This window comes from Monodon monoceros, unplaced genomic scaffold (genome assembly GCF_005190385.1).
Source record: "Monodon monoceros isolate NGI ecotype Baffin Bay Population unplaced genomic scaffold, NGI_Narwhal_1 Super_Scaffold_18, whole genome shotgun sequence".
In the NCBI taxonomy this organism is placed as follows: Eukaryota; Metazoa; Chordata; class Mammalia; order Artiodactyla; family Monodontidae; genus Monodon; species Monodon monoceros.
Window position 1 is genome coordinate 20,164,288 of NW_021703774.1, and position 16,027 is coordinate 20,180,314.

Genomic DNA, 16,027 nt, shown 5'->3' on the forward strand with positions numbered 1-16,027 from the left:
TCAATGATAAGTTGGTAAAAGAGCCAAAGATGCATTTATGACAATAAGGAAGTTCTCTGTAGAAAACCCTGATGTGAAGAATTAGAATAAACAAATCATAGGTTAGAAGAAATCAAAAATTTAATCTAGTCATTCCCGCCATCTAGCAGGCAGCTGGATGGTGATCATGCAGATATGCCAAAGGTGCCAAAGGTGCTCATCAGAAGTTCTACCTGCTTTTCACAGTCTTACAATGCTAAGAGGATCACAAGTATTTCAGAGACATGAATCAAATTCCTGTAATAAAAATGTAAACTGGATATTATAAGAGATTTTCTCTATTTAATAAATGAGACCATAAAAAACATAGGAAAAATTAATTTTATTACAGTCTCAGTTTGCATTTATTCATATTCTCTGGGAACTTGCTAGAATATATATTGTACCTAGAGTAACAATTTTTTTTTTTTTTTTTTTTTTTTTTTTTTGCGGTACACGGGCCTCTCACTGTTGCGGCCTCTCCCACTGCGGAGCACAGGCTCCGGACGCGCAGGCTCAGTGGCCATGGCTCACGGGCGCAGCTGCTCTGCGGCATGTGGGATCCTCCCGGACCGGGGCACGAACCCATGTCCCCTGCATCGGCAAGCGGACTCTCAACCACTGCGCCACCAGGGAAGCCCTAGAGCAACAATTTTATTATCCCTGAAAATAGTAAGGTGAGAACTGCTAATATTTTATTAGCTGGGAAGCAGTGGCGTGTGTGGTGTTATATAATAATTTGTGTTTCTAAACACATCTACCACCTTTAGCAAAAACAAAATACTTTGTACACAGATTTCTGCTTCAGTCTAGAATACAGAAAACTGGAAAAAACTCTGCTACCAATCTAACACAGAGAAAAAGCCAAATAAACTACAATTCCTAACTTCAAGCCCACCAAGCTAAAGTCACAGGGCAGCCAAGCAGCCTGAACTGTTGGGAGGGAAGGCCCCTCCAAGGAGAAATGGGCCTGGTTCACCTTGAGCAGAGCATGGGAGGAAGGGCAGCCACCGTACCCTACTCCAAGCTCAAAGCAAAGGGAGGCCACGACTAAAATTCGAATCCCAGGATGTACTGAGGGTAACCAGATCAAGAACAAAACCCAGCACAACCCCTAATAGACTGACTCAACCCCCATACTAACACCCTGAAAGAAGAAAAGGTGAGCCCATTCTCAGACATTTTATGCCTGATATTCGCAGGATACCTCAGAATGTATAAAGCACTTTGATGTGATGTTTGTGTGACACTTAACAATCCTGTAAGCAAATAGGGCAGGTGTTACACTGCCCATCTCAAACAGAAGGATCCCAAAGGTTAACTGCTTGACCTAAGTGACATGGCAAGTAAGGGACAGAATTGGAAGTTAACCCAGGTCTCCAGACCCCACTCAAACACAGGTACCTTTTGATATCTGTACCAGGAACCTCTACACTCATAAAGTAGAAAGTCACAGTCCAAATCACATTTGTTTCTTGTCATCAGTACATCAGAGAGAAATTTTTAAAACTACTTTCATGTTTGCTAATCCCTTTCCTCCCATAAAATCAGTATTTTACTAATCTAAGTAACCATCTGAAACATTAACTGAGAATACTAATTCCAAATCAATACAAATTATATCTAAACCAACCTGAAGAATCTCTTTAGGATACTTTAAACTCCCTGGCCACACAGTGCTTACTCATGGCCACTGCGAGGTCACTTTCTTCACCTCTGGACATGTTCTGTGGCAGTCTCATTTCAGTACTGGCTACCTTTCTATATATCAGTGGTACAAAGCAGGTAAGAGTTTTAACAGCCAAGATATTCCCCAAAGAAAAGACCAATTTCCCTTTCTTTTAAGAGGACTTTTAAGTAAGTTAATAGGAGGTATTTTTTTTTTCTTTTCTGAAGGGAAGAAAATGTCTCATCCTTACAGCAACAGGTAAGTAAATATAAATAACATAAAGCTGTCATAAAAAAATGAGGTCAATAAAGAATATTTTTCTATGTCTAATATAGTAGATAATCTCAGTAAACTTTCTCTACAGCACAGCCAAATGGTCATTTGCTGTGAAAACGGTGCATCCTTTATCTTAATGGCCCCTAAAGATACTCAAGTTAGAGCATAAAAACCAATGACGATCAACAATATGAAATCACTGTTTCTAATCCATGGAAATTCCCTACAAGCAGATCACCTGGCCCGAATTCAGTATTCATTTTTCCACTCAGCAGTTATTTTTCCAGCATCTAATACCCTTAGATACTGTTTAGGTAAACTCTAATATGAATGAATGGTCACACTTTGCAATTTCAAAATCACCTGAAAGCTATGGCTAGATAAAAAGAAAACAAAACGTGTACCTTTTCCTAACAATAACCCAGCTACCAAAGCTTTCTCACAAGCCAAAGCTTTATCTTCCTTCCAATCACTTTTTGCCCAAAAGTAGCTGAAGTGAAAGCTTGGCCACCAGTTTTTCCTGGAGTTCCACTCTTCTTGAACCCAGGCAAGATGACTCCTGGAAAAGAAAAGTGTCAAAAGGGAAGGTCAGTGATGGAGACAGACCTATAGTGTCAGAATCTGAACTTAAGTAGGGTCTGTGGAAAGATGACAAGGAAGATGTTTCCAAACTAGCTTCCAAGTATGCCCATGGCATAGCACACGCATGAAAGCAAATCCTTTTTCGTCCTCTTTGATCTCCACGTCCCATTTTCCATTTAATGAAAGAGCCAGTTCAGTACAGCACAGCAGTTAACAGCATAGACTCTCAGGTCAAAATCTCAGATTCAAATCCCAGATCTTCCATCTACTATCTATGTGATCTTCAGCACGTTGCTTAATCTTTCTGAGCCTCAATTTCCTTGAGGATATTAATGGTGCCCATCTCGTAGCACTGTTATTAGGATTAAACTGGTCCATAGTATAGCAAGTGTCATATAAAGCTCTTTGCATGCTGTCTGGTACAAAGTACATTTTCAACAAATGTTAGCTATTGTTATTTATTTCTTAAAAGTTACTTTAAAACCTTACTTTAAAATTATATGCTACAAAGAATTACTATCCAAATTGAGATGGCATTATTATACAAACACAGGAACACACAGGTTTGACAGTTGAACCCAGGCAGTGCTAAGTATTCCTCAATAATTTAATAGAGCAAAGACTTATTTAGTACCTATTTGCCCCTGTGGCAAAACTTCTAGAGGTTTAAAAAGTGAGCAGCACATTTCTCTGCCTTCAAGAACCTTGGGGTTAGTAAGGGTTTGTACAGTGCTTTAGATTTGGAAAGTGGTTTACAGGGAGTACATCAACATATCACACCAAAAATACTTCCTAATCAAGACTGTTCTAAGGTCAAGTCAGGTCTGAAGCCTGAAGCAAGTTCCCACTGATAATGAATTTCCTAAGCAACTAAAATGGATATAATAAATCAATGAAATTTAATTTTTGTGATATCCTTTATTCTCTCACACACAAGGTAAATGACAAGGGCCACTCCTTTTCTCTTACTCAAAATGTGGCACTGATGATTATTTTGATCAGAGGGATAGCTTTAGATACCCAGCTCACAAGGGACTTAATAAATATTTGCTGAATGAACAACCGTGACAATTTTATGAGGTCCTAAAAAAACCCACTGAAAATGACTGAGAACTGTTGGGAGAAAAGCTGCTTCCCATGTGATCTTACAAGTTGATGACACAAATCACAAACAGCTTTACAAAGAATCTAGGGAAGAGTGGAGGTGACCCCCTCTGGTCCCTATTTCCAATTAGAAAGCACAAACTTAGCTCTTAGCAGAGTAGTGGTAAGGGCTATTACCCATTTTGATAGCACAAAGAATCTGGATAGAATTTTTGTATGTTTTACTTGTGACTTCCTATTTCCTGTTCTTCTGACGTACTCAGAAGAAAACAGCTGAAGACACAGTTCAAGAAATCCAAAAACATAAACAAAGAACTTTATTAGCTAAAATATTATAAAACATTATTTATGCTGATCCAGTAATAAACACTGTATGTTTCTTACTTACCCCATTAAAGTCTGTCTGAGATATTTTGCCAAATATTTCCAAGCAGTTATATTTTTAGTGCATCCAGCAAAATCTAAGACTCCAAATAATACCTCCAACCCCAGTTTATGGTGTTCTTCGTTTTCTGCAATGGTCACAACAGTTAGAGTTTACAGAAAGCACTGACGAGCACAAAGCTAAAAGATTATATTCCACTGATAAAGTATCACTGAATCATAAGCCTTCTAGTTTAACAGTTTAAAACAATTCATTATGATCATACTCTCCTGTGATGAATCTGAAGAATTTGATAATTTAGTCCACATTAATGAAGGCAGGGTGGTGAGTCTGACCTCTATATGGGTTTATACTACTGAGAACATTACTTAAGGTACCGGCCCTATTTGGGCATTTTATATATGTTCTCTTCTATTAGGAGAAGAACCGAGGTAGTCCCAGTACCTACTGGACTTAGCAAGTGGATTTCCTATGAAGAATTATGTTCTTTTCTATACTGAGGTGAATCCCAGTAAAGATTAAAATGAGCTGAACCATATAAATTGAAGCCGTTTTTCTTTTGCAACCATTGCCTAAATTCTATAGCAGAGGTCAGCACACTTTTTCTGTAAAGGGCCAGACACTATTTAAGTTTTGCAAGCCTTACAGCCTGTCATAACTACTCAACACTACTGTCATAGGGCAAAAGCAGCCATAGACTGCTTTTATATTTTTGTATATAAATAAATGGACATGGCTATGCTCCAACAGAACTTGATTTATGGAAACAGGCAAGAGGGGACTTCCCTGGTGGTGCAGTGATTAAGAATTCGCCTGCCAATGCAGGGGACACAGGTTCTACCCCTGTTCCAGGAAGATCACACATGCCACGGAGCAACTAAACCCGTGCACCACAACTACTGAGCCTGCGCTCTAGAGCCCGCAAGCCACAACTACTGAAGCCTGTGCGCCTAGAGCCCGTGCTCCGCAACAAGAGAAGCCACCGCGATGAGAAGCCCACGCACTGCAACCAAGAGTAGTCCCCACTTGCCATAACTAGAGAAGGCCCGGGTGCAGCAACGAAGACCCAATGCATAAAGAAAGAAAGAAAAGAAATGAAGGAAGGAAGGAAGAAAGAAAGAAATATTAAAAAAAAAAACAAAACAGGCAAGAGGTGGTTCTGGCGCATAGCCACAGTCTGCTGAGCCCCAGTCTACAGCTTGTCTGCACAAAGAGATTTAAAACAAACTACTTACCTGATTTTCTCAGTAATCTATGGAATTCTAACATCAGTTTATGAGATGGCACAATCTGATACAAAATCTGGAAGAAAGGATAATCTTGTAATTTTTACACATTCGAAAGGCGTTTCTCTAATTTCAGCTTACTTTCAAATAAAGTTCTTACTATCTAATATGCCCTTGGTAAAGGAATCAAGGATTTAAAAGATACTTTGCTTTTTTTTTTTTCTTGCGGTACGCGGGCCTCTCACTGTTGTGGCCTCTCCCGTTGTGGAGCACAGGCTCCGGACGCACAGGCTCAGCGGCCACGGCTCACGGGCCCAGCCGCTCCGCGGCATGTGAGATCTTCCCGGACCGGGGCACGCACCCGTGTCCCCTGCATCGGCAGGCAGGCTCTCAACCACTGCGCCACCAGGGAAGCCCGAAAGATCCTTTGCTTTTATCCAGTTCAATTCTGGTATAGAAAGGTGTTCTACGTAAAGCTATTTAAAAAAAAAATCCCTCCTAATAACAAGATAGTTGGTTGGGAGGGTGGGGGGATGTGGATAGACGGAGACATTTTATTTTCTCTATACTTATACTGTTTACCACACTTAACCACTTAATTTCTTTTCAGTAGCCAGGACTGAGGAAAAAAAATAAAAAGAGAATCAATATCACATAGGAAAGATATTTAATATTTATTGATCACAAAAGGTCACAGAATATACAAAACAAAACCCAAAAAAGGCAAGGCTAGTTATTTTGGAAGATTGTATTCAGGAACACAGTACATTAAGAGTATTCAAGTCAATATTTTTACAATCTTTTTACACAATAGGGACAAGTTAAAGGTTTTTCTTTCTAAAAATAGGATGGACAATTTTTATGAATATGCAAAAAATAGGATTGAAAGTATATTTCTCACTTAAACACATTTAATATTAGAGATGAATTTATTCTGTCTGCTGCTGAGGTAATTTAACCTTACACTGAAATAATTTCCCACAAAATGAAAAGTAAATTTGTTAATTTCTCTTAATAGTTTTTAAATTAAGAGATCAATCAACATGATCAATATACCAATATCAGAGAGTATTATTAAAACTCAGTTTTTACAAAATCACATTTTCTTTTTTGATTTAGGGAATTCTGTATATGGTTCAATTCATTTATTGAAATACAACATATGTACTAGAAAGGTACACAAATCATGAGTGTGCCATTCAATAAACTTTCACAAGTTATACACACTCACATAATCAGCACCCAGATCAAAAGATAGAACACTATCAGAACTCTGGAAGTCTTTCATCCGTTTTGTAAAATTCTTAGCCATTGACTCATTAAATATTGTCTTTGCCTGTTTGTTTGCCTTTGAACCCCGTTCTCTCTCCTTTCCCTTGGCTCCAATTACAAGTAGTTCAGACCTTTCACCAAGTCCTTTGTACACTCTTTTCTGCACTTTTTATCCTTTTTGCTCTACCTTCTTTAGCCTGATTTTCTACACAGTTCATTAATTCTCTCTTCTGCTATGTTCAATCTATTTAAACCCATTTATTGAGTTAATTTCAAATACTGTATTTTTCAAAAGGAAAACCAGAATTTCTCTAAATCTATCTTGTCTTGAAGATAAGTGTTGAATACAGTTATTTTCTATTCCATTTTTTAAAGTCTTTTCAGAACACCATTAATGAAAGACAACCTGAGTGAAGTTCAGCATCTTGCTTTTGTTGTAACTGTCCTTAGTATTTTCTTGCACAAATGGGTAAAGAGAAATCTTGAAGAGTAAAATTAAAATAGCAACTTTAAAAGTATATTACGCAGTTTGCAAGTAAGACTGTGGTACTGATATTTAGACATATAAATCAATGGAACAGAATTCAGTGTCCAGAAATAAACCATATATATCCATGATCAATTGATTTTGACAATGGTGCCAAGACAATTCAATGGGAGTAAGAAAATTCCTTTCAACAAACAGTGCTGGGACAACTGGATATCCACATGGCAAAAGAATGAAACTAGACCACTACATCACACCACATACAAAAATTAACTCAAAATGGATCAAAGACCTAAAGGTAAAAACTAAAATTATAAAACTGTGAAGAAAACCTAGGTGTAAATATGTGTTACCTTAGATTAGGCAATAGTTTCGTAGATATGACACAACTAAAGCACAAGCAACCAAAGGAAGAACAGTAAATTGGACTTTATCAAAATGAATCATTTTTGTGCTTCAAAGAACACTATCAAGGGAACTCCCTGGTGGTCCAGTGGTTAGGACTCGGCACTTTCACTGCCGAGGGCCTGGGTTCAATCCCTCGTGGGGGAACTAAAATCCCGCAAGCCGCACCGCTCAGCCAAAAAAAACCCATTATGAAAAAAGATAAAGATAACCCACAAAAAGGGAGAAAACAGAAAATAGCTGCAGATCATATACCTGATAAGGGTCTAGTACCCAGAATATATATAAAGAATTCTTACATGTCAACAACAAAAAGATAAGCAACCCAATTAAAAAATGGGCAAAGGAATATTTCTCCAAAGAACATAAACGAATCGCCCATTAGCACATGAAAAGTTGGTCAACATCATTAGTCATTAGGGAAATGCAAATCAAAACCACAATAAGATACTACTTCCCATCTACTAGGATGGCCATAATAATAATAATAATACAGTGACAAATATGAGCGAGGATGTGGAGTAATCAGAACCCTCATACATTGCTGGGGAGAACGTAAAGTTGTGCAGCTCCTTGGCAAAACAGCTTGGCAATTCCTCACAAAGTGAAACATAAAGTTAGCATATTCTGGTGATTCAGCTTCAAGGTATGTATACCCAAGAGAACTGAAAACGTATGTCCCACAAAAAGTTTTACACAAAAGTTCACAGAAGTATTATTCGTAATAGCTGAAAAGTAAAAACAACCCAAATGTCTATCAATTGGTTAATGGATAAACAAATGTTGTATATTCATACAGTGGAATAATATTGAGATATAAAAAGGAATGAAGTACTGACACATGCTACAACATGGATGAACTTAAAAATATGCTAAGTGAAAGAAACCATTCACAAAAGGCCACATATTGTATGACTCCATTTATATGAAATGTCCAGAATAGACAAATCTATAGAGACAGAAAATAGATTAGTGGTTACCCAGGGTTTGGGTGGAGAGGGTAGGTGTGGGCTAATGGGCACAGTGTTTCTTTGGGGGGGGTCATTAAATGTTCTATAATAGATTATGATAATGGTTGCACAACACTGTACATATACTAAAAAAATTGGATTGTGCATTTAAAACAGTGAATTTTATGTTATGTAAATTCTATCTCAAAAAAGCTGTTAAGAAAATGTAAAGTGCCTTGAATCAAGAATAAACCAGATTTTCTTTAAAAACATTTTTTTAAGTATTATGCAGTAAAACAAAGCCTGTTGAAAACTTTATAAAATGTACAGTTTCCACATCTGAAGGTTTGATAATGTCAATTTTGATGACTATACAAGTACAGATTAGAGCTAAGTGGCTTTTTAAAAGGAAGACTGGTAGAAAAGGATTTTTCTCAGTCATTTGTACAGGCTGAAAAGGACCTTTCTTTTTCCTCTAAAATATGATTAGAAACTGACCATGAAATATATAAAGAACTCCTAAATTCAATAACAAAAAACTGAAACACCTAGTTCAAAAAAGGGATGTAAACAGACATTTCTCCAAAGAAGGTACACAAATAACCACTAAGCACATGAAAAGATGCTCAACATCACTACCCTCAGGAAAATGCAAATCAAAATAAAAATGAGATACCGCTTCGTACACCTCAGGAGATCTATTATCACCTTCTTAAAAAAGAAAAGTAACAAAGTGTTGGTGAGGATGTGGAGAAATTTAAACCCTCATGCACTGCTGGTGGGAATGTAAAATGGTACAGCTGCTATGGAGACAGCTTGATGGTTCCTCAAAAGGTTAAACAAAGAAGTATCATATGATCCAGCAATTCCACTCCTAGGTATATACTTAAAATAACTGAAAGCAGGGACTCAGACACATACTGTACACCAATGCTCATAGTCGAGTTATCCACAAGAGCCAAAAACTGAAAACAACCCAAATGTCTACCAAGAGATGAATGGATAAATAAAATGTGGAATATATTTGTATAATATATATATAATATTCTATTATATATATATATATATATATATATAAAATGGAATATTATTCAGGCTTTAAAAGGAAGGAAATTCTGATACATGTTATAACATGGATGAATCTTGATAACATTATGAAATAAGCAAGACATAAAAGGACAAATACTGTATGATTCCACTTAGATGAGGTTCCTAGAACGAGCAAATTTATAAAGAGACAGAAAGTAGAATAGAGGTTGCTGTATGCCTGAAACTAACACAGTATTGTAAATCGATTATACTTCAATATATTTTTAAAAAAAAAGTAGAATAGAGGTTACTAGGGGTTGGGGGAGCCTACTGTTTAATGGATACAGAGTTTCTGTTTGTGATGATGAAAAAGTTCAGGAAGTAGACAGTGGTGATGGTTGCACAAAATTGTGCATGTACTTAATGGTAATGCCATTAAAATGTGCACTTGAGGGACTTCCCTGGTGGTTCAGTGGTTCAGACTTCGAGCTTCCAATGCAGGGGGCACAGGTTCAATTCCTGATCAGGGAACTAAGATCCCAGATGCCACATAGCATGGCCAGAAAAAAAGAAAAAATGTGCACTTGAAAATGGTTAAAATGGTAAATTTCATATTACATATATTTTACCACAATAAAAAAAATTTTAAGGAATACCATATACAGTAACAATCCCAAACTTGAAAGACTTAGGGGTAAATTTAACAAAATATATACACTAAAAACTTCAAAACATTTCAGAGAGAAATAAAATACCTAAATTAATGGAGAGACATACCATGTTCACAGTTTGGAAATCTCAGTATTACTAAGATGTCTATTCCCTCAAAATTGATCTACAGATTCAAAATCCCAACAAGATATTTTTTGTAGCAACTGACAAACTGATTTTAAAATGTACATGAAAAGTCAAAAGAGCTAGAGAAGCTAAAAGCAATTTTGAAAAAGGACAAATTTGTATGACTTCCATGACATGATTCCAAGACTCGCTGTAAAGCTACCATAGTCAGGATGTGTGGTATTGGTATACGAACGGAAATACACATCACTAGAACACAATAGTCTATATGCATGGTCAATTGATTTTCAACCAAGTTACCAATGTAATTCAACAGGGAAAGGATAGTCTTTTCAACGACACTTACCTCACACTACACAAAAAAATCAGCTCAAAACCTGTCCCAGACCTAAACATAAAACTGTAACACTTCTCGAAAAAAAAAAACACAGAAGAGAATCTTCATTATCCTGGAGTAGGCAAAGATTTCTTAGACAAAAAATACTAACTGTAAAAGAAAAATGAGTAAATTGTACTTAATCAAAATTAGAAATTTCTGCTCTTTGAAAGATACTGTAAAGAAAACAAAAGGCAAGCCACAGACTGGGAGAACATATTTACCATCCATATACCTGACAAAGGACTTGTACCCAGATTATATAAAAAAACTTCCAAATCAATAAGACAAATAAGAGAAACTGAACTTTCATACTTTGATGGTGGGAATGTCAATGGTATAGTCTCCTCAGAAAACAGCTGGGCAGTTTCTTAAGTTAAACATATACCTTCCAGCAATTCCACTCTTAGGTAACTACCAAAGAAAAATGAAAATATATGTGCACACAAAAACTTGTACATGAATGTTCACAGTGGTATTCATAATAGCCAAAGAGTGAAAATAACCCAAATGTCCATCAAGAAGTGAATGTATAAAAATGGAATAATACTCAGCAGTAATAAGGAACAAATTACTGATACAATAATATGGATAAATCTCAAAAACATTCTACTGAGCAAGAAAATCCAGACCTAAAGAAAAAAAAAAAGAGTACATACTGTCAGATTCATTTATATGAAATTCTAGAAGAGATAAAACTAATCTATAGTGACAGAAAACAGATCAGTGACTGCCTGGGGCCAAGAGTACATGGGCGGCTTGGCTGCAAAGGGAAATGAGGGACTTTCTAGGGTGATGGAAATGTTCAATATCTTAATTATTATGGTGTTACATGGATGCATATATTTGTAAAAATGCATCCCAGTGTACATTTAAAATATCTGTTTTATTGTATGTAAGTTAAATTTCAATAAAGATGATTTCCTAAAAAAAAAAAGCAATGCAGAACTTTCCAACCAGGGTGACAAAACAGTTTCTGAAATATTGATCCTCTCCCCTCCGTCTCACTTGGGCAGAAGATGGGGGAATGGTAGTGATGGGGGGTCTGCCAGGAGGCTGCAGCCTCCTGTCTTTACCTCAGTGTGCCATACATACACTGTCATTTTCTCTGGATGTTACAACATGAAAGTTGGAAAGCAGTGACCTAAGAATGTCTTAAAGTAGATCCCCAACCATGTTCAAACACTGACATAAAAATTCTCTACCTTAAGCACACTTATCAGTTTCTCTCTTGGTGCCTTCTCTCTCTTTAAAAAGTTGTATAAGTAGATATGAGCATTTGGATTTGATGGGAACTTTTCATCATAGGCGTAATTGGTAAGAACCTCTCGGGCTCCATCTTGATCCCCATAGAATTCCAGCATCTATATAAAATAAGTCATGATATCTTAGCTAAATTCTGTAAGATAGCTATATGAAATATCATGTACAACTTAACTTTATTGATGAGCACAAAAAAAGTCATTCAACTGAAAAACAGCATTTACTATATAGGGAACAATAGTGATGCCAGTTTTTGCTTCCACCAGCATATGTTACAACCTCCATAGAACACAGAAGATCATAAAAAAGGCCTACATGGTTTCCCATTTTTCCCTTATCGTATTTCGTTACTGAAAAATGCAGCAACTTCAACACAAGAAGTGTTCCTATGAGAAATAAAGTCTTCAAAGTAGGGCACATTAGGACCAAAAAAAGACCATACGAGGCAACTAACCTCAGTGCCCTACATAACTTTAGCCACAAAAGGAGTGCATAAGGAATTATAATTCCTTTCCTTTCATTCCTTCCCGTCCTGACACAGGAATTTCCAGATTCACTAGCATACGGTTTCAGAGATTACCTTCGGACAGCATAAGTATCACTTTAGCACTAATGAAACTTTCAAAAAGCAAGGGACTTCAGCATCCATGGATACTGAGGGACTACTGTATTTGGCCATGACACATTATCCAATGGTGAAAATAAACACAGTAACGTTTACAGTATATTGGTAAAATAAACAAAACTTATTCAGACCAAAAAGAAGCATCATATTCTTTTAATTTTTAAACAATTTTTTCCATTAGTTCCTTTCTGATCAATAAAGATTAAGCTTATAACAAAATGAAACTAATAAAACCTTATGAAAAGTTTACTTACCTCTACATAACTCTTCACAAAAGGGTCCCAAACTCCAGGAATTTGAATCAATGCACAAAGGTTTATAGATGTCTTCCAGCTGTGGTTGAGCATATTCTGGGACGCTGTGTTGTAAGCATAATCATCCTCATCTGTCCAAAGACAAAAGATTTTTTAAAGTATTCAGTACTGAGGACTTCTGCAGAATCAGTACTCGGTAAACCACCCACAAGGAAAGCTCAGACCCTGATGGCTTCACTAGTGAACTCTAACAATCACTTCAAGTATAGCACTAATTCATCACAAACTCTCCCCCTAAAAAAGGACAGAGAGAAAACACTTCGCAACTGATCTATGAGATCAGAATCACCCTGATACCAAAACCAGACAAAGACAACACAGGAAAATTACAGACCAATATCTCTTATAAGTATAGATGCAAAAATTCTCAACAAGATACTAGCAAACTGAATCTAGCAACACATAAAGTGGGATCTATTCCAGGAATGCAAGGTTGTTTAACATCTGAAATCAATTAATACAATATTCCAAATCAATAGAATAATGACAAAAACCTCATAACCATCTCAATTGTTCCAGAAAAAGCATTTGGCAAAATTCAATAACCTTTCATGATAGACACACTGAACATCTAGGAAAAGAAGCAAGTTCTTCAATCTGATAAAGGGCATCTTATGAAAAACCCACAACTAATATCAGAATTGATGGTGAATGACTGCATGCAAGAGAGAATGTCCTCTCTTGCAACTTCTATTCAACATTATAATGGAGGTTCTAGGCAGGGCAATTCAACAAGAAAACAATACAAACAATGTCCAGATTGGAAAGGAAGAAGTAAAACTATCTCTACTTGCAGATGACATGATCTTGTACATGGAAAATCCTAAGAATACATTAAAAACTTATTATAACTAATAAATGAGTTGAAAGTTGCATAATATAAAATCAACGCACAACAGTCAATTGTATATCTATATACTTGCAATGAACAATCCAAAAATGAAATTAGGAAAATAATGCCATTTACAATAGCATCAAAAACGATAAACTACTTAGGTATGAATTTTACAAAAGAGACATAAAATTATAGTCTGAAAAGTAGTATTGTTCAAGGAAATTAAAGAAGACCTAAATAAATGTAAGACATCCTGTGTTCATGGGTTGGAAGATTTATTAAATTAATCTATAGCTTTAATGCAATTCTTATCAAAGTCCCAGCTGGCTTGTTTGCATAAATGACAAGCTGATCCTATAATCCATATGGAAATGCAAGGGACCAGGAATAGCCAAAACAATCTTTAAAAAGAAGAACAAATTTGGAGGATTCACACTGTGACCTCAAAAGTTACTATAAAGCTACAGTAATTAAGACTGTGATATGGGCATAAGTATGGATATATATAGATCAATGGAAGAAAATTTAGAGTCCACAAATAAAACTTCATATATGGGCAACTGATTTTTGATAAGGGTACCAAGACAATTCAGTGGGAAAATAATAGCCTTTTCAATAAATATGCTGGAACAACTGAATACCCACATGCAAGATAAAGTTGAACCCCTACCTACCTCACGTGATATAAAAAAATTAACTCAAAATGAATTAGAAAACAACTGTAAAACTATATAACTCTCAGAAGAAAACATAAGTCTAAATCTTCGTGACCTTGGAGTAGGCAAAGGCTTCTTGGATTCGACAACAAAAGCACAAGCAACAAAAGAAAAAACAAACAACTTCATCAAAATTAAAACCTTTTGTGACTCAAAAAACACCTAAGAAAGTAAAAAAGATAACCCACAGAATAGAAAACAAACATTTCCAAATCCTACACCTATCTGAAAAGGGACTTGTACCTAGAATATATAAAGAACTCTTATAACTTAATAATAAAATAATAAGTAATTCAATTAAAATAGGAGAAAAGGATCTGAATGCAAATTTCTCCAAAGAAGATATACAAATGGCCCACAAGCACATGAAAAGATGCTCAACATTATTAGCCTCTAGGGAAATGCAAATCAAAACCACAAGATACTACTTCACACCCAGCAGGACAGCTATATCAAAGACAGATAATGGCAAGTGTTGGGAAGGACGTGGAGAAATTAGTACCCTCCTCATACACTGCTGGTAGGAATGAAAAATGGCACAGCTGCTTTGGAAAGAAAACAGTCCAGAGGTCCCTCAAAAGTTCACAGCAACATTATTCAAAATAGCCAAAAAGCAGAGAACAACCCAAATGTCCATCACCCGATAATGGATACATAAATGTGGTATATCTATACAATAGAATATTAATAAATGAAATAAATAAAAAGGAATGAAGTGCCATTACATGCTACAATGTGGGTGAACCTTTAAAAACATAAGGCTAAGTGAAAGAAGTCAGTAACAAAGTCAGTCCTACATATTTTAGGACTCCATTGTATGAACTGTCCAGAATAGATAGATCTCTAGAGACAGAAAGTAGTTTAGTGGTTGCCTAGGACAGGAGGAACTGGGAAGAGTCGAGAGTTACTGCTAATGGCTACAGCATTTCTTTTTGGGGTGATAAAAGTGTTCTAAAATTGATTGTGGTAATGGATGCACAACTATGAATATTCCACAAACCACTGAATTTATACTTTAAGTGGGTGAATCATATTAAGAATCAGATCTCAATTCTTAATAAAGCTGTTGTTCTTAAAAAAAACATGATTACCACACCCAATAAATTGGGTGACATGAAAACTCCGACAATAACAAATAATGAGGAGAAGACAGACAAAAGAAAGCCCAAATCAGACTACTAGTGGAATATAAATTGGTAACCACTTTGGAAAGAGTTCAGCCTATTATACAGTAAAGCTGAAGACACACATACTCTGTGACAACAATTCTACTCCTAGAAATACACACATATGTGTATCACTACACATGCCCAAGAATTTCAAAGCAGCATTAATTATAATAGCCCCAAACTATTAACAACCTAAATGGCCATCAATATATAGAAGGAATAAATAAACTGCATGAATATCATACAATGTATGGTTTTACAACAATAAAAATGAACAAACTAGAGCTAATTCAACTATATGAACACATGTTAAATGCTGAACAAAATATGCAAGGCCCCAAAAGAATATATACAGTGTGAATCGAAATATGACACTGAGATATAGGCAAAACTAAATTACAGATACATACTTGAGTGGTAAAAGTATTTAAAGAAAACAAGAGAGTAATTACCCTTAAAGTCAGGACAGTCTTCTTGAGACACTGGGAGGAGGTGTGATTAGGCACACATGGGGAACTTTTAGGGGGT

General features: G+C 36.1%; 1 protein-coding gene across 1 annotated transcript in view; it reads right to left on the bottom strand.

Moving 5' to 3' along the window:
• The window catches only part of TAF1A (TATA-box binding protein associated factor, RNA polymerase I subunit A), a 34,443-nt gene that overhangs the window by 805 nt on the left and 17,611 nt on the right, over positions 1 to 16,027 (bottom strand). The window contains exons 6-10 of the mRNA XM_029230619.1: positions 12,720 to 12,850; positions 11,783 to 11,941; positions 5,270 to 5,336; positions 4,038 to 4,161; positions 2,368 to 2,522 (exon numbers count right to left, since the gene is read on the bottom strand). Of these exons, the coding sequence (XP_029086452.1) occupies positions 2,368 to 2,522; positions 4,038 to 4,161; positions 5,270 to 5,336; positions 11,783 to 11,941; positions 12,720 to 12,850 (636 nt within the window). The remainder of the gene's footprint in view (positions 1 to 2,367; positions 2,523 to 4,037; positions 4,162 to 5,269; positions 5,337 to 11,782; positions 11,942 to 12,719; positions 12,851 to 16,027) is intronic.